This window comes from Coenobita brevimanus, chromosome 68 (assembly GCF_032717465.1).
Source record: "Coenobita brevimanus isolate Jiangsu-jjx chromosome 68, ASM3271746v2, whole genome shotgun sequence".
NCBI classification, from domain to species: Eukaryota; Metazoa; Arthropoda; class Malacostraca; order Decapoda; family Coenobitidae; genus Coenobita; species Coenobita brevimanus.
The window spans coordinates 455001-478849 of NC_137021.1; the positions used below are offsets into that span (position 1 = coordinate 455001).

Below are 23849 nucleotides of genomic sequence, written 5' to 3' on the forward strand. Positions count from 1 at the left end.
GGCACAGACATGGGTGTATGCATGCCCTCTGCCCTACTTCGATGACGGAGGTAAAAATGTCGTGGAACTGAAAGGGTTAATATCAGGTACTAAACGAATCTTTTTCTTTCCAGACCGAGAGGTGCGTCCCAACAACGGGTTCCTGCAACAACTGGCTGATCTGGACCTTAACCTCTTCCGTGCCCGGCTGGAAAAAATGCGCAACGAGTCTTCGGAGTCGGAGTCGGAGTCTGAGGCGGGGGATGAGACATGTAACAAGAAGGGAAGTGAATCTGAGGAGGAAGAAGAGGAGTCTGAGGAGGAGGAGGAGGAGGAGGATGAAGAGGAAGAAAAAGAAGAGTCTAAGGAGGAGTCAGAGGAAGAGTCCGAGACGAGTGTAGAAGAGACTGAGAGTGAGAGCGGGAGTGAGAGTGACAGTGAGAGTGAGTGTGACAGTGACAGTGAGAGTGAGAGTAGCTGTGTGCTGAGCTCGAGCGGGGACGATATGGACTAAAGTGGAAGGGTAAAGAAAACTATGGGGGAAAAAAGATAGAATAATAAATGAAACCCTATAGGAGCAAACCACGAGAAGGAGTATATTCAAAAGACGACTTCAGGAGCTCCTGATGAGAGGACGATAACTCAGAACTTATATTTACATCTAATCTACGTCTACATTTTACATTTACGCCGACATCTATATCTACAGCGTATGTACAGCTACAGTAACATTTATATCTACGTCTGCATCTGCATCTACATCTACGCTTACCTTCACATCTACCTCTAAATCCACATATAGGCTACATCTACACCTACACCATGTGGATGAGGGAGGAAGGAAGGGAAAGTCAGAAGTCGTAAATATAATGAAAGCTAGCCAGTTTCAGGATAAACAAACTTTCCATAAAACTTCCCTATTATGACAGCCAATTTCTTTTTCGTATTTTCTCACAATGACAATTTTTTCGCTCATTTTGGCCATGAAGTGTTTGGCAGCTGCAAACGTGAAGACAAAATAATACACAAACGATTTTATGCACTTGAGCTTACGAGAGTTTATAAATGGGATCCCAGGATGAACGAGTTGGAAAAGATGACGTCTGAGAGTTGCTGTGGCTATGTGGACGAGAAAATGTTGAAGATAAAGGAAAATGGCGATTGTTTTGAGGTACTATTTGATTGTGTGTAGGGTAAGGTAATCTAGCTGAGTTATATGCTCATGTATACATAGTTATTTATTTAAGCAGGAGTAACATGGATTATTATTGGTATACACACACACACACACACACACACACACACACACACATGCGCGCGTGCGCTCTAAAGGTTATACAACTTCTATCATAAATGTTTATGCTTAAGCTATTTTCTATTTTAATAGGTCAAAGTTTTGTGTATTCAGTGTATTGTTAAGTTTCACCGTTGTTGTTGCAATTTATTACATGACAACTCAGCATTTTTAGCTGTGTGTTGCTTTGGTTGTTGCTGATTGTTGTGATTCCAGGCTTATCTGAAATTGAACCCGGTGGACTGCAGGCTGAAGCTGCCATTTTCTTGCTGTCTACCATATTCCTTTCGGTTGACAGGGATGAGAAGGAGGAAGAGGAATAAGTGAGAGGTAAGGTGAAAGGAAACGAAAAGAGAGAAGAAGGAAGGAGTAGTAAAGTGTCGCTTGGATCAACAGTCGTGTTAAATAAAAAATATATAAAGTACTTGTATATTCATATTTATTTTTATTCCATATATTTATTTATATATACAGTTTTGTAAATATATTTAAATATTTATATATTTACTAATGTAATGATTAAAATAAGAAAGTTGTGAGAACACTTCTAGATCACTGTGAAAAGGCCATCTTTAATAAAAATCACCATTATCATCATCATCATCATCCTTATCATCATCACAAAGTGATTTCCCGTTGTTGTAAATGGAGTGGGATATTGCAAAAACGCAAAAGCAAGGAGGAAATATCACCAAGAGTACCCAGATAAACCACTTAAACGTCTTTACACTCATCATTCAAGCCTTCGGATACTAAATAGGCTACATCATCATCATCATCATCGTTATCATCATCATCATCATCAACATCGTTATCGTCCTGTCCCGGTTTCTCATTAATTCAAATGGAGTGAGTAAAAAAAACAACAACAACAACAAAAACAATATTGGCTGATATACACTGCTTTAGCCCTACACTGTACACAGACACATAGATAAGTGTATGGTAATAGAGTGACATATGAATAAACCTTTCCTGTCTCTCTTCCGTAATGTAGTTAATATGGCACATTTAACATCAATAATAATAATGGAAGTGGAAGTGCTTATAATAATTCGAGTGGAGTATGATAATGGAGTATATGAGCGTGGGTCGATGTTGAGTGGGAGGGCCCGGATTCACAACAAATTTAACCCCTTCTCTGCTAAGACCTATTTTTCATTTTACTTCGTCACCTCCACACGAAGTCATTCACGTCAGAAAGGACAATCAATGATGATGGAACTAATGAAGTCTGTATTTAACACGTTCCACTCCAGACGTGTCCCTTGAACTAATAATAATAATAATAATAATAATAATAATAATGTCTGGAGACAGCTTGAATAAACTGAAAAATAAGTCATCTGTTTGAAAGGTATAAGATCGATTCCCAGTCGTAACTAAGACATTTTTTTTTTTCCTGAAGGAAGAAAGAGGAACATGAAAAGGTTCTACTCTCCCTCTCCTTACCCTTCTTGATGGGAAAAATGGCTTACGATATTTTTTTCTCGTAACTAAAGATCTATTTTTGCAGGATGAACAAAAGACGGGGAAGATGATGTACTCCCCTCTCCTTGTTTCCTACAAACCAAAATAACTTGAGACATTTTTGAGCTCCGTTTTTCCAAGACGAACAAGAGGCGTGGTAATATTATACATTTCCCTTTTGCTTCCTGCGAAAATAAATGACTTACGGCAAAGAAAAGATCAAATTTGTGAATCCAGGCCCAAAAATGATGGGAGGCCATTTGGTCGGGGTCATCCCTGACAGGACGCCACGTCAGGCAAAAGAGATAGTGATGGTAGTGACTGTGAGCAGAAGGAAGACAAGCTGGAGGGTACAGGAGAGGCTGCTGTCACAAGCAAAAGTTCGCTGGCAATTATCCACTGCCAGCACTGTGTTCTGCCTTTCATACAACTTTTTCCTCTCTGAACGTCAGAGAGTATCCTTCCCTCTCATTCTGTTTTGCTGCATGCTTTATATTGACATCCCATAAAGATATCGCCACAGTCGGCAGGGAAGTGTCAACGAACTCTTGATCAAATGGTACAGTAAAGGATTGGGACAATTTTTTTCACATTACTGTATCTACCATCCATCGTACCATTTTGAACATACGGAAATTTTGTGCTTCGTATTCATGGTTTAAAAAACATGGAATACTAAAGTGCATTTGATCTCACCCGATGAAGATCCCCAATCCCATCCATCTCAGGTGCTGGCCAAAGATGGATTTGACTACTGGCCAAGGAGACTCATTCCTACCCCGAAGCTACTGTAAGATTCATCGAAAATCATGCAGTCACGACTTGGTGTTCAAACTATGTGAGTGGCCAGGTAAAGTCAGATGAAAACAAACTTTCTATATTAGTGACTGGAAGTCTTATGTGGATTTCCTAATTTTGTTTGAGATTAGACAGTCATACAGATCACAGCCAGAAGTTGTCCCATATCTACAGAGACCATACTGTAGTTGTACCCCCTGGTTTACGTGGACATAATGTCTATTCTGCAATGGAATTACACGCGAACATAAAACAACCCTTCCGCACCTGCTCATACCCCCTCTCTAGCTCATTCACCTGTAACTATAATTCTAATTTAGAATGGACTGTAGTTACAGGCGACTAAATCAGAAGTAGGGAGTATGGGCAAGTGAGAATGAGAATGTGTAGTGGCCGAGAGTAATGTTAATTTGGAATGGATTATAATACACACCTTTTGAGTCTGCAGATAGATGATTAACACCGCTGAAAACACGCTACCAAGGCTGTCTGGTAAGTATGAGGAGCCAGAAGGTTATATTGAAGGCTATAAGGGCTGATGGTAGTATAAGGGTCCTGTAGGCCAACACTATTCGCGGTGAACATGGTCGCACCTCCTCCGACTCCCTCCTTATCACCACCCCACTGTTGCCCGCAGGAGCCACGAACAGCGGCTTCAGTTTGAGGTTGGGGTCGTCGTTGGGCGGCTGGGGAACCAGGATGTGAACCAGTGTGTTTATAGACAGAACCACCACGGCGAAGAAGTTCCAGACGTCTATAAGTGTGATGGAGGGTGTGGGGTGTATGGAAAGAGCTAGGGGGAGCAGCCTCAGGGTATACAGAAGTAGGAGGGTGCCCAGGGACAGCACAATCCTTACTAGCATGGCCTCCCACACCACGAAGAAGCTAGCCCAACTTATTCCCAACAGGAATAACGTCGGGATGAAAAGGGACAGGAGGAGAGAGATGCCGTGATGTTGCAGCTCCACCTGTACGCTGAACTGGCCCTCCGAAGCTTGACCCGGGCTGACCTGAATCATGGAAAAGTGCCCCACCTCCCTCGGGCCACTAAACACCACCTCCTTCAAGGGATCGAAGCGCACCCGGTCCTTGTACGTGTGGGGGAGGACGATGGTGAAAGGGCAGCGGTGCAGGGTGAAGGGGTGGGTATAATGACGGTGGGGGCAGGTGAAGGTGGCCAGGTGCTCCGTTGTCAGGCTAAGTGCGTTGTGTTTTCCGGGGTACACCAGGTCTGTCCACACAGAGGGAGAGACAGGTATAGCATCGTCCTCATCATTACCATCGCTATAATTGTATTTGCTATACCTAAATGGAATGTGTAGGCTTTAGTTTCAAAGCTTACAGACTCAGTGTTATTACTAGTTATGCATTGTACGTGAAATTGTTACCTCGTACTCATTAAAGCACAATTTAAAGCCCACTTCAGCTCGCAACATTTCTAGTCTTTAATCTCCAGGGGACGTTAAGCTACTCCTAAGGTACACCACATAACATCTTCTGACATTAACCAGAAAAAGTTCAGAGTTGTGTTCTAATATTATCAAACTGTTTTCTTAGGTAATATTATTACAGGTTATCACTGCGTGGCAAAAACTGAGCAATTTTGACAATAGTGTAGCGCACTGTGTAAGCAAAAAGTATAGAAACTGTTATGGACAACTTACCCATCTTGATGGTGTTGAAATTTGGCGGTGTTGGGTTGTTGGCCGTGTCCACTTTGACACTCTGCTGCATCACCTCACCTCGCCCGCCTTTCAGCTGCTGCAGCCCGTATTGTGGCACCCAGATCTTGCTGACGTCCTCCTGGCTCAACACCGCCCCCCGCCCCACCCCTGCCAGGTGACTGAAGGCCAAGCGGTCGTCGGTCCAGGTGAGGGTGATGCGAAGCTCCGCCGTGACCGCCATGTCTGTATCATCAACTGCAGTAATCTGGGTCACTGTCATGGCCGGGGTCAGGATCAAAGGCGAGTTGTTAGTAGTGTCTTTCGTTTGGACCTCACCTTCATCGTTGGCAGGATCAAGTTTTTCGTCGACAGGACCAAGGATGTCGTCACTTCCACCACCAGCTAACACCCCTGCCCTGTTGAATCCCCCACGGCCCGACGGTGTGAGGTGTCTGCGGTACCCCCTCTGCAGGTTAACCATGTTGCAATCGTCCTCGTCAGTGCCATCTTCACACTCGTACTTCATGTTGCAGCGGTGGCGGTGAACAATACATTGGCCAGAGCGACACATGAAGTGACGCTTAGTGGAACACGGGGACAGACTGAGTTCCAGTTTCTCCCCCGGGTGAGCACCACACAGTAAGCTCTCCACGCTCCACGTTCGCAGCCCTAGTGGGTACTCTTCTAAGCTGGAGGGTGTCATGGTGGCCAGAGTAATGTTATGGATGTTCTTGAGTAGCCACCGCGACTGTGTTTTGTTCCATGCTATAAGCAAGTCATAGAACCCACGGAACAAAGGTCGATCGTCAACGTGACCTGATGCACGGAACCTACTGTGGTGCTCGTCCTCAAAGCACAAACCACGCAGACGCAGGAAGTTTGCTGGGTTTATTTCACATGCGCTGCACTTCTTGATGCTACATTTGGCGTCACCCCACGTGCCGTCAGAGAAGAGCGCAGCACAGTTGTCCAAAGACCCACCATATGGGAAGGGTGGCACGAAGTTACTATAAGGTGTCTCAGTGCCGGTAGCGAAAGAGGTCCACACGCCCTCCTGTCTGGTGTCACTCACCCCCAGCCACAGCTTCCACGGTGTGCCGCTGCATGACGCGAGGTACGGTTGCATGGCACGCAGCAGCTGCCGGTTGTCCGCATCAGTCGCAGGTACCGCCATCTGTGCGTCCAGCAGGCGGCACTGGGCCAACGCAGCCACCACACTGCGTCGTTCAGGCAGCACCAGGTAGTGCGGTGCTGACCTGGGCAGCGGCATGCCACACTCAGCCTGTTTGCTCATGTCAGTCTCATATAACTTCAGAGTAGAAGCCTAAAAGCTTAACTGTGAAATACTTCTTATTCTATGACAGCGATATATCAGACTACTATAATAAATTGCATGATGAATTATATTAACTAAATTTAGGGAAAATATACAGTACGTGACTAAATTATACCATACATAGAAACATTTCTGTGCCAAGGATTTCATGTTTTATATCTGTATTATTAGAACTAACATGAGATATTTAGCAACAGTACTGGTAGGCTTATGGTTCTTGGATTAAAGTATCGAAAAACACTAATCACCTGCACAGATTCTGGTGAGCGACGTCAGCCACAGGGATGTGACCAACACTAGTAACATCAGCAGCATCGAGAGAGAAGACGTCACCCTGCATCACACTCTGACATCCCGCCAACTCCTCCACCTCACCAGCGGACAACTCACGGGCCCAGAAGTTAACTTGGGTGATATCCCCGTGTAGCACCTGAAGTATTTATACAAGATTTTAACGTGAAGAAGTATTTACAAAGGATCTACCCCTGGAGAAGTATTTACAAAGTATATTATCGTGGAGAAGTATAATAAATGGTAGAAACCCCTTCAGTCCCTACCTTCACCTTCGCAGCTGTCAGAGAGAGAGAGAGAGAGAGAGAGAGAGAGAGAGAGAGAAATCCCACCACTAACCATCCCTAACCAGCCTACCCACGTCCTATAAAGCATTATTGCCACAGGATTTCCTCAAAGTCATCCATCGCATATTAATACACAATACACCTACACTTCCTGGTACCACACACACACACACACACACACACACACACACACACACACACACTTACAGGAAACTGGGGTTTTATGATAGCTATTTTTTTTTTTTTTAATGCAGTTCTGAACGTGTGACCAGACCGATTAGGTGGCCGAGTGGTTGGCCTTCCTAGTTGCGTATCAGCCGTCCCGATAGCGCCAGGGGTGTGGGCAGCTGACATACTTGGCACCGGTACCCTATCCATTCACCCTCTGGAGGCTGGTAGGTAAATAAGTATCTAGGGTAGCACATAAGATATATTGCTGTGGTAACCTGGTAGATGCACTGGACTTCAACTCCATGATAGAGGGTGAATTATCTACAATGGGAGTTAATCACCAACGTTTCTCAAGATTCACATATAACCTAAAACAGAGTGGCTTAGGTCCGTATTCTCGTAGGTTAAGGAAGCTCCCTAACACCTTTTCCTAAGCGATTTGTGTTTACTTATTACACCTCGTTATCCTCTTCTTTGTTATTACCCTTGGGGACGGGCTATAGAATACTTCCCCAGTATCCTTGGTTGTCTTAAGAGGAGACTAAAAAGGGCCTTTTGGTCTCCAGTCTTTTGCTCCTTACTCTCCTCTCCTGTCGTTCTGTCCCACCTCTCTTCTGATATTTCCGTGCTTCTTCCAGCCTTTATTTTCCCTCGTCTTCTACAGTGCCATGTAGTCATAGGCTATTATGGCTTGGCTAGTTCTTCATTATTCCTTCCTTCCTTCTATCTTCTTTGTTATCAAAGTCATTCTAATATCGCCATACACTTCATCAGTAACGTACAAAATTAAACTAACAGGCCGTATCCAAAAATAAATCGCTAAATAAGAGGTGCTAGAGGACCTCATTAAGCGACGAGAATACGGGGCTAAGTGCGCAGTCTACTTAAGTGCACAGTCTACCTAAGTACAGGATGCAGGGAGTTACGTACCTGTGAGCGTGCGAATTCTCCCGCCAGTGTGTCCTGCTCCTGGCCTAGTATAAGTGTACCGTTGATGGGGAAGTCCAGCGATACACCTCCTCCGCCACCGATTTTCTGCAGGTGTAGAAAGGGATGAAAATAACACACACACACACACACACACACACACACACACACACACACACACACACATACACACACACATTCTCTCTCTCTCTCTCTCTCTCTCTCTCCCTTTCTTATAAAAATGTGAAAATGAAATGTTACGTAGCTAAGTCTGTGCCCACTGACTCATCTGACAGAACTGACGAAAGAATCATGATCAATATTTCGTTTACATCTCAAAAAAAAAAAAAAAAAAAAAAAACTAAGCCAATTGAGATCTTTGTAATCTAATACACATAATTCGTTCAGATCTTTTAGAGAAACATTGGCGAACCTTTTGTATTTATTATCCATATATATATATATATATATTTTTTTTTTACATTGTCAAAAGCACCTTAATTATATCTTCCTAAACCAATTCATATAATTCGTTTAAATTGTCTAGAAACTGTCAGGACGTCGCAAGAATTTTCTAATCAACAATTTTTTAGCGAATGTTTCTTCCCTTAGGCTATCAGTCCCTTTACATCGTTTGGAAACATCGCCAAAAGTCAGAACTCACAGAAGCCTTGCTAAACTAACGAGCAATAATAAAATAAACTGCAGTTTCGTTTCATAACTTCGTGGTCTCGGTAGTATGAAATAAAGACTTCCAAAACGCAACCCACTCGTTCTGATGCCATTACATTTTACTCTTGATACAAATGGACTTTTTTTTTTTTTTACGATTTTTATTCAACTGTAGTTTGGAAGGAGTTGATTAAGGCTCTGTCTAACCCTTGAAGCTCGTAAAGTCTATCCAAAAGTAAATAATTGTCTGGAAACAGCTTAAAAAATAGTGTCCTTGTAGAGATAGAATGAACGACTTTTTAAAATTAATGAACCACTCGAGTAACCAACCTCGATTCAAAAATTCCAAGTGTCATATGAGCAAAGGAACTACTGAGTAAAAGTGAACGTAGCCTGGAGCGATAATGGCACTGGACGATATTTTAACAGGATCGCACCATAATGTTACATTCTCGGAACCCACCTACAGGGCTCTTCGGCTGAAATGTCATCGTTCAGCCGGTCAGATCGGTGGACAAAGTTTGTTTCCAATGGGCGGATTCAGCACTGAGATCAAGAAAGCTTAGACTGATGCCTAGCTATAATGCACGAGAGTTATTAACGCAGACAAGTAGTTTATGCTAAGTTCTAGTCTTCCCCTAGAATACGATCCGCAATGTTTTATGTTCTGTCCAGATCCCCATACTGCTGAGTGAACAGGGGTAAAGGGAAAAGAAACTTTGTATCATCCGGAGAGTGAAGGTGATGTTGCTGATGGGAGATGAAGGTCGATGTGGGTGTGAGTGTAAGTGGGTGAGTGTGTTCTTATCTACTCGTAATTGTTCTTACCTACTTATATATTCACGGGACTGAGTAAGGCTTGTAATGTTCCCTATTCTTTTACTTGTTAAATTAGCATTCAATCGTTTATTTATTTACGAATAATGAATGTGTGCGTGTGAGGGGGTGAAGGATAATGTTTGTATGTAGTGTGTGTGTGTGTGTGTGTGTGTGTGTGTGTGTGTGTGTGTGTGTGTGTGTGTGTGTGTGTCAGTAACAGGTTAGACCACACAATCGACCACTCAACGCCCACACACCCACAAACATACTCGAAACTTGAAGGGAATAATTCACAAGCGCTTTACTTCCTCATTTTTTATCGTGTTAACCAGAACTCAGTGGGTCGAGTCCTTCTTGGAAAGCATCCGGATACGACCTAATATGACGCAGGTATTACACACCTGTCAATACGAGTAGTAGTAGTAGTAGGTTTAGTAGAGTAACACCCATTTGTCTGGCCGAACAGGCCCATCATCCCTAGCCAAGCAATCGTCCTTGCTGGGCAATCCCGTGCAGTAAATCGATGATCCTTGACAAATGACAGCACCTCGCCACGGCGAGGCGCAGGGAAGAGTGTGGAGGTTTGGTTCCCGGGTGGATGCAACATTTGCGTCTCTGTCCAGTTAAGAGGGGCACCACAGGAGGCTCCACATCCCCCGTTATTTGGTTATATGATCACCACCCCATATTGTAAGTAGTTTTTCGGATTACAGGAAACCATTCGGCTTATTACTCAATGTAAAGTCACCTTAGGAAGAAGTAGGCAGCACAACATCAAGTGAGTGGATGATGGTCGCCACCACCTACCACGACTGAGGAGCAAGAGTTATACAGCTGTCAGTACACGCGAATGCGAAGGAGGCTAGAGATTAACGCCAACCAACTGTGTGAGGGTCATTAACACACACACACACACACACACACACACACACACACACACACACACACACACACACAAACAGTAATAAATATAAATGTAGTCGGGGAATGCTTGCAAAACCCTAGGCAGTCGGCCACCCCTAAGGGAAGGTGCTGCAGGTGTATTGTCCAAAACACTCCCTCTGAGGATACCACTCTGGATCGAACTCGGATTATCAGTTACTGTACAAGACTTTGGCTGTCTGTGCAAAGTTCCTTAAAAAAAAAAAAAAAAAAAAAAAAACTTGGTGTTCAGAGTTTTGTTACATAATACGTAACAGAGGTGGTTCCACGGAGAGAGAGAGAGAGAGAGAGAGAGAGAGAGAGAGAGAGAGAGAGAGAGAGCTTACCTTGCCCTGCCAATAAATAGTGTACTCCTGTGGTGTAATGACGTGACAGAAATGGTTCCACGTCTCCGGCAGGATGTCTAGGGGTGTCTCAATGGTCAAGTTCCTCTGCATGTTGTTGACAAAGGCGACCATCTCTGTTGCTACGTTGTCTGGAGGAGAGGGAGGATGATAGATCGATAGATAGATAGATGGATAAACGGACAGTCAGAGAAACTCCATCAGAGGCATGCGATTATTATTTTAAATCTAAAAAGGGAAAACCACTTCCAAAAAAACAAATACACCTTAAACGCATCTGGTTTTTCTATATAACAAACTTTAATGCAAACATTTTTTATTAATATTTTATAATGAAAGTTCCGCTCATAGCAAAAAAAGTGAAAATTATAAGGAATTACTATAAAAAAAATATGAGATAAAATGAGAGGTGATCAGTCCGATAACTTACAGAACAGGAGAGCGTTTGGATTCTTGTCACTGGTGGCGTAGGAAAGATGTACGGTGTGGTCGACGAACTTCTCTACTCTGTTGGAAGAGATCGTGTGTTAGGGGTAGACTGGTGGTTGTTGTAGATTGTAGATTGTTGTTGGCTGTGTTGTTACTACTTCTAATGCTGCTACTATAATTTTTATTATTATAATTATTATTATCATTAGTAGTAGTAGTAGTAGTAGTAACAGTAATAGCAGTGGTAGTAGTACTACCAGTAGTAGCAGCATCAGCACTAGTTGTAGCAGTAGTTGCAGCAGCAGCAGCAGTCCTAGTAGCAGTAGTAGTAGTAGCAGTAGTTTTCGGTTTCTTCTTTGCTCCAGGATTATTGTTTCAGGGTGTGAAAGATCCACAAAGACATGAATTTTGAGAGAGAGAGAGAGAGAGAGAGAGAGAGAGAGAGAGAGGTTGGTGGGAATAGAGAAGTGCAGCTCAAGAAATCACTGCTGTGGTCTGTTGTCAAATGTCATATGAATGCTTTACGTGTCTGAAGTCGGCCACAGTGTCATCATCATCATCATCATCATCATCATCATCATATGTCCGTTCACTGCGCATTCGTCAAAGTTTCAGGTTATCCAATGTCTGCCAGGTCCTCACTCCATCTCTGGCTCACCATTCTGTTATCGCAGGTGTTCAGTATGGTCGCTGCATACCTTCCCTCACCTACCTCTGGGTTGCCAGTCTATTGCCCTAGTTATTTATCCCTTCACCTCTATCTGCTTCATCCTCACACACCATCCCTAGGTTTCAACTTTGTTACTAAAGTTATTTTTCTTTTATCTGTCATCTCTAATGTCCCTGTCTTTAACCCATCGCTATGCTTGTAAGAAGTGGTAAGTGGGGGCGACCAACATCCATTCACTCGATGTAGTGCTGCCTTTAGGTGACCCTACCTCGAGTGACCAGGCAAATGGTTTCCTGTAATCCAGAAAACCATTTACAAAGCAGGGTGATAACCATATAACCATTGACGCAAAAGCAGACTCCATTCAGGAACCAAACCCTCACACTCTTTCCCGCTCCTCGCTCTGTTGAGGCGCTGTCTGTCGCAGGGAACATCAGTTCACTGCATGGGACAACTAATACTTACCTAATCCTGTAACAGACAGAAAGGTGTACCACCACAACTACTGTTACAACAACAGCAACAACAACAACTACTACTACTACTACCACAACCACTACTACTACTACTACTACTGTTTCTACTACTATTAGCATTACTACTACTGCCGCTGCTGCTACTGCTGCTTACCTGATCCTGTAGCAAACTGAGAGGTGTGTGGACGGTGGTAGGCCAGTCTGTATGTCATAGCTAATGTACACACGGGTGGATGGTCGCGTCCACACACCACGCTGCAGACTGTACACCTTAGACCTGCCCTCATCACCCGCCACTCCAGCTGTAAGTGTTCATCATCATCATCATCATCACCACTGGTCTTAATCATCATCATCGTTACCATTAGCGTCGTTGTCATTATCATCACATTATTTCTATCTCTACTACTACTACTACTACTACTCTTTCTGTTGATGCTCCTAGATGACATAAATATTATGAAAGGTGAAACAATATGCAACCAGAAAGGTCGGGTAGCGCATACCTTCGCCAATGCCATTGCCATTAAAGAGGATCCGGATCCAGATCCGTGGAGATATTGTGTGGAATACATAGGATCTGGATCCGCCCCAAAATTTAATCAGTTCTATTTTGGCCCATGGCTCGCCTTTTCACAAATTTCACTGAAATTCATTAAGAACTTTTGGAGATATCGATTGGACAAACAAACAAACATAGGTGAATACATAACCTCCTGCAACTTTATTGACGGAGGCAATTAACTAAAACCCCTTACCCTTTGTGTGGTAAAATGGCTGTAGATGCATTGGGGAGCAGTGTGATGTGGTGTGGTGTAGTGTAATGTGTGTGCAGGAGCTTAATGTGGTATAGTGTAACGTCTGATGGTATGTGGTTTAATAAATGTTAATGGCGGTACATCAGAGCGTGGTGGAATGCCTTCAGTACAAAAACCAAATAATCAACCGTACTGCCACGTGCACTGGTACACCATTCAGCAAGGAAATGCAATTAACTAATCATTTCAGCGACACAGACTCATAGCTTGAATAAAAAAGGCTGCCGATGACAGATATTCAGTACCATAAGGGGTAGTAGGGTCTGTTTCCAACCCAAACACTGTTAGCCATTTCTAGGATTACAGAAAATCTTCTGAAGATAGCCAAAGCAAAACAGACGTCCTTAAAAGTTTAGGAGGTTAATGGTGACGCCGTCTGTACTGGAGGTCACCACTGCGCTGGAAAAGAAAAAAAGTAGGAGTAAGAACACAGTGCTGAAAAGGTAAACTCTTTCGCTTCGATGGCGTATTTTTACATCACATTCCTGCAACCACAACACGATATCATTCAGCTTAGGAATGTCCTTTCATACTGAGGCGGTTAAGGGAAGCTGCATTTAAATCCCTCCAGGATGAAAAATCTCCCAAATGCTATACAAAAAATCGTCCGTTGGTAGCATGAATAAAACAAAACTATACATGACCGGACTGAAGAAATTAACTCCTTCACTCCATTAACGCATCCTCAGTTCTATTTTTGCTGCTTCTAGACGCTTTATTGAGCTTAGGAGTGAGTTTTTGAACTGTATTAGTTAGATACAGCTTTCATGAACCTCTTTTACCGCTACATTCCGAAGCTGAAGAAAATCGTATGAAGGTAGCGAGAAATACCATTAGTAGTAGTGGTGGTGGTAGTAGTAGTAGTGGTAGTAGCAGCAGTAGTAGTAGTGGTGGTGGTAGTAGTAGTAGTAGTAGTAGTAGTAACCTAGTTGTAACCCCGGGTTCTTGTGAAATGTGAATCCAGTGAACTGCAGGCTTAAGTTGTCCTCCTGCAATTCACCATCCTCCTTTTGGGGGATAAGGAGGGAACCGAGGGCCGTAAATATAACCAAGCAGTGCCACTACACGAAGGCGCCCTTCTCCAGCACTAGGTAGTGAACATAAAGCTGAATATGCGATATGAGATCAAAGGGGCTTATGGAGAACAATATTACTCCCTTCTTACCTCTCCACCAAATCTGGTTAAAGGCTGATTATTTTGTACACACGCACACACACACACACACACACACACACACACACACACACACACACACACACACACACACACACACACACACACACACACACACACACACACACTGTAATTTCCACCAAGCCGACTAAAATGACGAGGCCTTAGAAAGCATAAAGCATACGTGAATTTCTGGTAGTCAAGAATTTAATAATGGCGCCTAGTTTAATAATGGCGGCTGCTTGTAATGGAGTGAGGGTTTTTGTGCGTGGTTCATTGATTCTGAGTGTGATAAATTATAATAAATTTCGTGAACTCAACTTAGACAGCTTTTAATTCCTCGTTAATGGTGATCATTATCTTGTCAGAAGGGATTTACCAACGATTTAATTCGTCATACAAGACGCCTCTCGCATTGAAAGGGGAGAAATTTTGTTTATCAATTTCTATATTTACGAAATTCTTGCCTGCATATTATTGGATGGAGATGTACTGTGTTTTCTTAGTTTCTTTCCGTCATTCTGTCCTCTTCTTCAAGTAAAAGTTGACAGTGTATGGTTTATTCAGAAATCAGTAAGACTTCTCGTACTGAAGGGATTGAAATTACAGCCATTAAATAAATAAATACATAAATAAACAAAATCGAGGATTCAATAGTTTACACTCAATCGTAATTGCATTTTATGGTGAGGGTAGGAGGAAGGGGATATGGAGGGGGGGGCAGGAGGGAAGAGAAGGCAAAGGGGGGGGGCAGATGGAGGGCAGAGGGGGCGAAGGGGGAAGAGGGGGACGGAGAGGGCTAAGAAGGCAGAAAGGGTGAAGAATGGCAGGCAGAAAAGAGGAGGGAAAGGGGGGGGGGAAGACAGAGAATGGGTAGATGGGGGAGAAAGAAAGGGGGCGGAGGGGGAAGAAAGGGGAGGGGAAGGAGAGGCGCAGGGAGGGGAAAAGGGGAAGTCTCTCAGCCCCCAAACTAAATAACACTTTACGTAACTCGGCCACTTTCTGGGAACGCCCATGCATAAGCCAAGAGGCACACTTATCTAACACGACTCAAACAAAGGCATAAACACAGCTGCCAGGACCGTGTTAGCTTCAGGTCAGGAGCCTCTTTAGCATTCTGTTTTGACGTCATAGTGTTGGAATATTCTACAAGAAATATATTTCTTATATATTTTCATATATTTTAAGATACATTTCGAACTATTAAAGTTAGATATAGTCTTCATTAACCATTCCAGGACAAGAGCCATTAAATCATTACAATCGTTTGTCATTTTTGTTATTGAGGCCTCAGGCTCAGCTGAACATGAACTCGGTGGATTGCAGGCTGAAGTTGCCCTTCTGCAGTCCAGCATCCCCCTGGCAGGAGATAAGGAGGAAAGTGAGGGACATTTGTGTAATGGAACAGCGGAATCGCCCTGTTATATGTCGGTGTGACCGCCTGAAGGCATCTCTTGACAACAGGGCTATAATCAATAAACACCAAAGACAAGGTAATCAACAACGCCTACCTGGGGAGGCGGTGGTCAGGCTGAGGAGGAGAGAGGCGAAGAGTCGGCAGGAAGCCATTGTTGGGAATGGATGAAATATCTCCAGACGTCTCCCGCCTCCTCAGTGTCCTCCTCCAGCCGTCGAAGCTGATTTCTTAATTAACATCTTCATAGGTCCTCGAGAGTTTGTTCAATTCATAAAGTTGAAAGAGTTTCCATAAGACTTAGAGTTGACGGGAATGCACTGCTTTGAATGTGATGGAGAATGGACCATTTTCATTTCATCCTTTTTTTTTTTTTTCCGGCTTCTCACTTATCTCCCTCAGCCTTAGGAGAAGCTAATGCGTAATGAAACGTTTCCATTGCTGCCCGAGTGTGCATTGATTCATATAATTGTCAAAGTTTTGGCGAAGAGGCACGATTTTTAAGTGGAAGATCATCATTCTAAAAGCCTCTCCTGTCAGTTTCCTATTACGTCAGCCGAAGATAATTTACCATGAAACTCCTCCATTGGTGGCCGAATGAGCATATAATTTAAAAAGTTCTCCGAGTTTCAAAGGACGAGAAGTCATATTTGGACGACAATTTCGAGTTTGGATGATCCTAACTTTTGCCGTATTTTTTACCTGGCTCCTTAATAACTCTTTTCAGCTCTTGAAGCAATAAATTGACGGTACAACTTCTTCATTGGGGCAGCCAGAGTGTGCATCTGGTGTGCAAATTTGCCAGAGTTCCAAATGAGTTGCCGCAGTGCTGAGTTCAGACCGCTGGTTATGGTCATTGTGTTGTCAATCACTGGATGGTCACCCCAAACATGTCGAGTAATTTACGTACCGAACCACTCAAGTTAATGTGCTTTTTCCTGGAAGATGCCGGGGTCCTGATTAACTCTGGAAAGGAAGATGGAAGGGACCGTTAGTATTATGAGAAGAGGGAGATTTATATTTTCTAATTTAGTTGAGACCCTTAAATTCAGTTCATTCCTATTTTGAACACAATTCCCAGATTGTTTCTAATTTTAGCGTAATTGGAAGAAATCACACGGTGAACTATGACAGAGACAGACAGACAGACAGACAGACAGAGACAGAGACGGAGACAGAGAGAGAGGAAGGGGAGGGAGGCATACTTAAGGTCGCGCATTCCGAGGCACGTCCTAAGGAGGGAGAAAAAGACAAAATAATCAGGTCTCTTAATTCCTCTCATAGCTTCCTCCACCCAGACCTTTTAACCTGTATAATGGCTAAGCAAAACAATATCCTCCCCCAGCACATAAATATTATCCCCACCAATCTAGTGACGTATTTATTGGTGTATTTTTCAACTTTTAGACGATTTTCTGCATTGTGGAGATATCTTGCATGGAAGGGGTGGTAGAAGTAGTAGTAGTAGTAAAAGGAGGAGGAGGAGGAGGAGAAAAAGTAGTAGTAGTAGTAGTAGTAGTAGCAGTAGTGGTGGTGGTAGTGGTGGTGATGATGGTGGTGGTGATGGTGGTGATGATGGTGGTGGTAGTAGTGGTGGTGATGATGGTGGTGGTGGTGATGGTGGTGATGGTGGTGGTGGTGATGGTGGCGGTGGTAATTGGAACCCCAGGCTTATCTGAATGTGAACCCGGTGAACTACAGGCTGAAGTTGCCCTTGAACTGCAGTCCACCACCATCCTTCGGGGGAAGAGGGAGTGAGATGAGGGACGTTTGGTATAACTAGTCGGAGGATCTGCTCGGTTATATCAATGTCACCACGTGAAGGAGTCCCTCGCCAGTTGGAGGAAAAAGTCACCATAATTCTTAACCCCTTCACTACGAGAGATCTTTCCTATCTATCTCTCTACCTATCTATCTCTGTCTCTATCTATCTATCTGTGTTTCTGTCTGTGGGCCTGTCTGTATGTCCGTTTATCTGTCTATCTGCCTGTCTGTCTATCAACCTGTCTTCATCCATCTGTCTACATCTACTTACCTGTCTATCTATTTATCTATCTATCTATCACCAGAGTCCTTAATCCCGTAAGGGGTGGCCACAAACGAATCGCCCCCATGTCACCCTGTCCTCCATTATCAGGCTTCCCTCTCTCCACCTCACACCCTCTCATAACCCCACCCCATCCCTTTATCTCATCCTCGGTCTTCTCCTGGCGTAAATAAAACAGAGGTAAGAAAGACGCCATCTTTCTGAAGTGATTAACGAAGATTCCTTATCCTGTTATGACGAAACTCCTTTACTTAATTCAGTAAATGGGGTCTGATTAAACTGATGATGGTGATGATGATGATGATACCAAGGAGGAGGAGGAGGAGGAAGAAGAGGAGGAGGATGTTGATAACGATGATGATGGTAATGATGATGATGAGAAGGAGAATAAGGAGGAGAAATAGGAGGGTGATGATGATGATGATGATGATGGTAAGAGAGTTATTTCAGTGACTTAGAAATTCGACCATCACTATGCAGACAAATGCCACTAGGTCAATCCTCCCTGACATTTTGCGTTTCATTACATTCTCGTGACCTACTTTGGTCGCATTTCCTGCTGAGTATTCTTATGTTTATTTCACATTTTTCTTCAATTATTTCAGCGTGCATTCGGTTCACATATTCTTTTAAAATCTTAGCCTTTCCTCCTGTTCCTCCCCCTCTTCCTGCTCCTCCTGCTCCTCCTCCTCCTCCTCCTCCTCCTCTTTTTTTTTCTTCTTCTTCTTCCTCCTCCTCCTTCTCCTCTTCTTTATTCTTTTTCTTCCTCTTTATTTTTCTTCTCCATCAAGACTAACGTGAGTAGCTTTGTGTGTGTGTGTGAGAGAGAGAGAGAGAGAGAGAGAAATCCTTATATTTTAAGGAATTAAATAAGTGCAGCAAAAGGGCACGTAGGCAAAAACTCAACTCCATAAATGTCTTCCTCACTCTGTCTTTCTCACTGCCTATGACCTCCAGTATTTTTAATAGAATGTGGACAGGTATCTCGAAATGAACAGATCCTGAATTCGCTTTTTCTTTGTTAGTACTTCTTTGGAAACGAGAAATTTTGAAAGCTCACATATTCTTTTTAGCACATTCTCTCTCATATGCCTCTGTTTTGTACATTCGTCTCCTGTTTAATATTAAGTACACCTCCTTGTAGTACCATGCTCTAGTACACCGCTCCTGTTTGATATTAAGTACACCTGCTTGTAGTACACTTATCTAGTACACCGTTCTTGTCAGTACACTGCTCTTTGACACACTGACAGCACACTCGCCACTTCACTTCACCCAACTCACTCTAGGTCGATACGCATGGCATATTTAACAGGGGGGATGGGGAGGCGGGGAAGGGAGAGGCAATGAGAGGGCGTCAGAGGTGAGAGGGAGGGGTGGAGAGGATGAAAAGGGGTGGAGAAGGGTTGGAGGAGTGAAAGGGAGGACTAAACAGGGTGTGAGGGAGGGAGGGAGGAGGTGGGTGTGTGATAGGTGAAAGGGGGGAGAAAGGAGACAGATAGATAGATTGGGAGAGAGAGAGAGAGAGAGAGAGAGAGAGAGAGAGAGAGAGAGAGAGAGAGAGAGAGAGAAGGTGAGGGTCATTGAGGAGTAGGAGGGAAAGGTCAAGCTAATCATCCGTCATCATCATCATCTGGATCGTCCAATTTATTTTAAGCGATAGTCAATGAGCAAGACTTTTCTATTATTTAATTATTCATTTAGTCCTATCTATTGCTTTCTGATTTTTCTCTTCCAGTAAGGAGAGGCATTTCGAGCTGGGCGGATCATGTATAAACTTCATTAGTCCTTCTCCCACACAAAGTTCTTATTGTGTCAGAAATGCTCTCTTTAGATGAATTAATTCAACTTAGGAGAGATTTTTCAAATTAGGGAAGTTAGGTATAGCCTTCATTAACCCTTTCCCTACGTGAAATCTCCCATTCCCCCCAAAAAAAAAAAAAAAATCCCCCCGCCCCCAAAATGTCTAGAGAACGAGAATCAAAGAGCTAGACTAGGATCCGTCACCCACTGAGCCATCTTCTCGTGGTCTTATATGTCGTACCGCCTCTTCCTTAGCAATTTATTCTACATAGTACACCCTGCCCTTCCCTTTTATGTTATCTATATATATTCTAGTATCGATATGCTGTGCCTTAGGAATGTGCAAAAGGATAAAAAGGTGTAATAGGCATAATAAATCGCTGGGAAAAATGTGCTACGACCTTGACTGCAATAAGACCCCTAATCTCGTGATCTTGGCATATTTTGCAACACCTCTACCTTAGCGATTTATTATGCACATAACACAACTTATTACCCCGGGCACCTATGCTCCTAATAAAGCAGTAAAGGGTTGATAGTTAGATAGATAGATAGATATACAGATAGGTAGACAGACAGGTAGACAGATAGATAGGTAGATAGAGAGACAGGTATTCTCCGACTTTCCCATCATGAGCTTTCAGTGAATTGGAGAAAACGTAACCTTTCCGTGGCTTTCAAGGGACTCTATCACAAACAGGATGTCCTAGAAGAAGAAGGCATAACTTTGGGATGTGACAGCGGAGGAAATTCCAAGTAAAAAAAAATATATATATATAAAAGTGGAGCCAAACCTCAGCCGTTAGGGACCTACAGTTACTAAAGACCATATGGGTGTATGATGTGGGAGACCATTTCACCCATAACGGCATCAGTAACTGTATCTCCAAAACCACTGAGATTTGGATCCATGTTGACATAGCATTTTTTTTTTTTAAATTTAGAATTTCCTCTCTCTCTCTCTCTCTCTCTCTCTCTCTCTCTCTCTCTCTCTCTCAATTACAGATTCTCCTGCAACCTCAAGAAAACTGTCTGTGGTTAGAACTAATAAGTAAAAATCTTCGAAGTATTAAATAGCCAATTTAAAATTATCAAGCATTAACCCTTGCTAAAACAATTACCAAATGACCAGGTGCTGCACAAGTGTTGCGAAAAAGCGTCTTACTCGATATCGATCCACACACACACACACACACACACACACACACACACACTAAATCGCTTACACACGCTAAAACACTTAATAAACGAACATACAAAAAGACAGACAGGAACACAGTTAGATAGGTAGAGAGATAGACCGATAGGAAAGATCTCTCGTAGTGGAGGAGTTAAGAATTACAACGACGTATTTTTTCTCCAACTGGCGAGGGACTCCTTCACGTGGTGACATTGATATAAACGAGCAGATCCTCTGACTAGTTATTATCTTCAGGGGAGAACTCTTCCCTGATGATGTGAATACACGAAAGCGCTCGGGATATATCGTATTTCCTTTTCCTTGTGGATATCAGTATTTACAGTATATTAGTGTTAATCATGCTCTTGTCACCTTGGCCCATAATTGCCATCTCTCCTCCTTGAATGTTCGGTTGTATCAATAAATCAACAATAAAATATGATGCTCTATGCCATTCACCTTCACTTGGCCCAGATTTTTATCTTTTTGCAGCTTATTTCAAGGAGTTCAATGCCTGGAAAAGACAATGCTACAGCTCCACATTCGTTCCATAGCACTTCTTCGTGACTGGCGCCATACTGTAGTGCTAATCTGTTGCTACAACTCAGCAGTCAAGATGGAGAGATGGTAATTTTAGCTCAAGTTAAAGTGAAAGGAATATAATCACAACAAAAGGATGCAAAACCTTAATATTAATCAGTCATTAAGCTGCACCAAGTAAACTGCAAAAAGAAGAACTAGCCTATAGCTGGAAGTGCAAGATAGGGAAACTAAATGCAAAATAGGTGGGACTCACAAATATATTTACTGTCGGTTCCCTGCTGTAACTTAGACTTTTTTTTATGGGAAGAACTGGTGCTGGAGAGGGACGCCTTCATGTGGTGACACTGATGTGACTGGAAAGTGGAGCTGCCCGGTCAAATTTCCCTCATTCCCCTCTTTATCTCCAGAAAGAAGGGTGGAAGGACTGCGGAAGTTCATTTTCGGCCTGCTGTAATGCAATATGATAATTGTTAGAGAGGTAAGAGTGTGGCAGCCAGCAATGTAGTCTGTTCAACTGAAGAACGCAGAGCTCGGATGTATACAGTTAATTCAGGTATACCCGAGGTGAGAGAGAGAGAGAGAGAGAGAGAGAGAGAGAGAGAGAGAGAGAGTGGCAATTTTATATCTAGTTGGAGTAAAAAGGGGTACAATTTCCCTTAGCATCAGTGAAAGAATAAGACAATATCGTCACCTTCCCATCGCACTTTCCCATGACTAGCACCTATCTCCTTAATACAACGCAGCATTCACGATGAAGATATAGCAGTTTTCGACCAAATTAAAGTGGACATAGCAAGTGTTACCCTAATATTGCAGTACTGTGAGTGTTAGTTCATGGTCCACGGTACTACTCTCACCGATCAATCAGCCTATGTGCGAATCCCTCAAATGACAATTATCACTTTACATAGGAAAGCTCACATAAGCAATAAAATAAAAACAAATAAGACCTCGTTTAAGAGGAAAGTTATATGTGATCTGGTTTCCCCTGGATGTGGAATAGATTGTAAAACATCAGTACTAAGCCTCATCGCGCACCTTCGAACGCCATGTCAGCTGAGACATGTAAACACGCGAGGAATCCAAGACGCGTCAGTGTTGACGAGGACTTTCGTGTGTAGGTAGTGCTGTTTGGTTTGTGTTACTGATTTTTACTTTCCTGTTTCACGGCCTTCTTAGTGCTACATTTTAAAATCGTGTCTGAGATACCTGAACAATTTCCTCATCAAAGCAGTATAGCAGGTAGCTGTTTGTGTGTTGCGTTTCCCAGTGTTTCCAGGGAGAAAAAGACGGGCGGAATGTTTTTTGGACTGTTCTCCCTTAATTTTACTTAACTGCTTCCCAGCCTCCATAGTTACATTTTAAAACGCGCCTTAGATGCACGAACACATTCACCATCAGGTCGGTGTCGCAGCTTTGGTTTGTGTGTATTACCTTTGTTTGCAGGAAAAAAGGCCTAGGTTGATTTCGAATATTGGGTATGCCTTGATGTTCATTAGTCTTTTGGTACTAACTTGATCCACAGTATCATCTTTTTGCGGTTTATTTTACGTAGTTCGGTGGCCGAGACTGCTTTGGCCCTATATCCTTTCCGTAGCACTTCGTGACTAGCATCATCTAGTGTTAATGCCTAGCTACAGCTCTGTATTCACGATCACAGAGTAGAGACTCGAGTCTGTACTCTGTATTCACGATGGATAGATGTCATTTTTAGACCAAAAGGGTATAGTGCCATGAACTGTAGTAGACTGAATGGTCGATCTGACCAATAAACAAAGAGATTTACGTTTGCCAGATAACTTAAGCTTACATGCACCCACGACATGCTATTAAAGTTTTGGAAGTAGCCCAGTTCTGTCAGATGAAAATGCTGACTAATAGAAATGTTATATCTCCATTTTTAAGCTGTCCCTTGTGAACCCTACTTATCCTTCCTACAAAATCAGACCTTAAATAATTTCGGTAACTGATATTGATCTTGACTCTGCGAGTCGCATTCCGAAGAAGAAAATGGCTAGAATACCACAGAGTGATAAGTTGACTTACAGGAGGTAACTGAGAAAATGTTGCGTTCAAACAAGCAAGGTTGTAGTTGTTACATTGCCTCAGTGGGGAATCAAGCCGTCCACCCATTACCTCCCAATTGAAACTTTATGCCGTATTCATAGATGAAAATACTTTGTTACGTGTAATACTTAGTTGGAAAGTGCGATTTGACTATCATGTATAGTTTCATTTTTCGTATAAAGAACCCCAAAAGTAGCTTACATAGTCCTGATAGCACGGTTATACAAATAAGAG

At 43.0% G+C, this 23849-nt stretch overlaps 2 protein-coding genes across 2 annotated transcripts in view; one reads left to right on the plus strand and one right to left on the minus strand.

The window, feature by feature from the left end:
• Positions 1 to 843, plus strand: part of LOC145405792 (dual specificity phosphatase 29-like) — a 4557-nt gene extending 3714 nt beyond the window's left edge. Inside the window, exons 6-7 of the mRNA XM_080277027.1 lie at positions 114 to 422; positions 782 to 843. Coding sequence (XP_080133153.1) covers positions 114 to 422; positions 782 to 843 — 371 coding nt within the window. The remainder of the gene's footprint in view (positions 1 to 113; positions 423 to 781) is intronic.
• Positions 844 to 3894: 3051 nt separating this feature from the next.
• On the minus strand, positions 3895 to 16509 carry LOC145405754 (uncharacterized). Its single transcript, XM_080276984.1, has 8 exons — positions 16073 to 16509; positions 12724 to 12871; positions 11425 to 11501; positions 10977 to 11125; positions 8221 to 8325; positions 6790 to 6971; positions 5206 to 6461; positions 3895 to 4772 (listed from the first exon to the last, which is right to left on the minus strand). Exons 1-8 carry the CDS (start codon positions 16128 to 16130, stop codon positions 4018 to 4020), a joined length of 2730 nt encoding a protein of 909 aa, XP_080133110.1. The 5' UTR covers positions 16131 to 16509; the 3' UTR covers positions 3895 to 4017.
• Positions 16510 to 23849: the final 7340 nt, after the last annotated feature.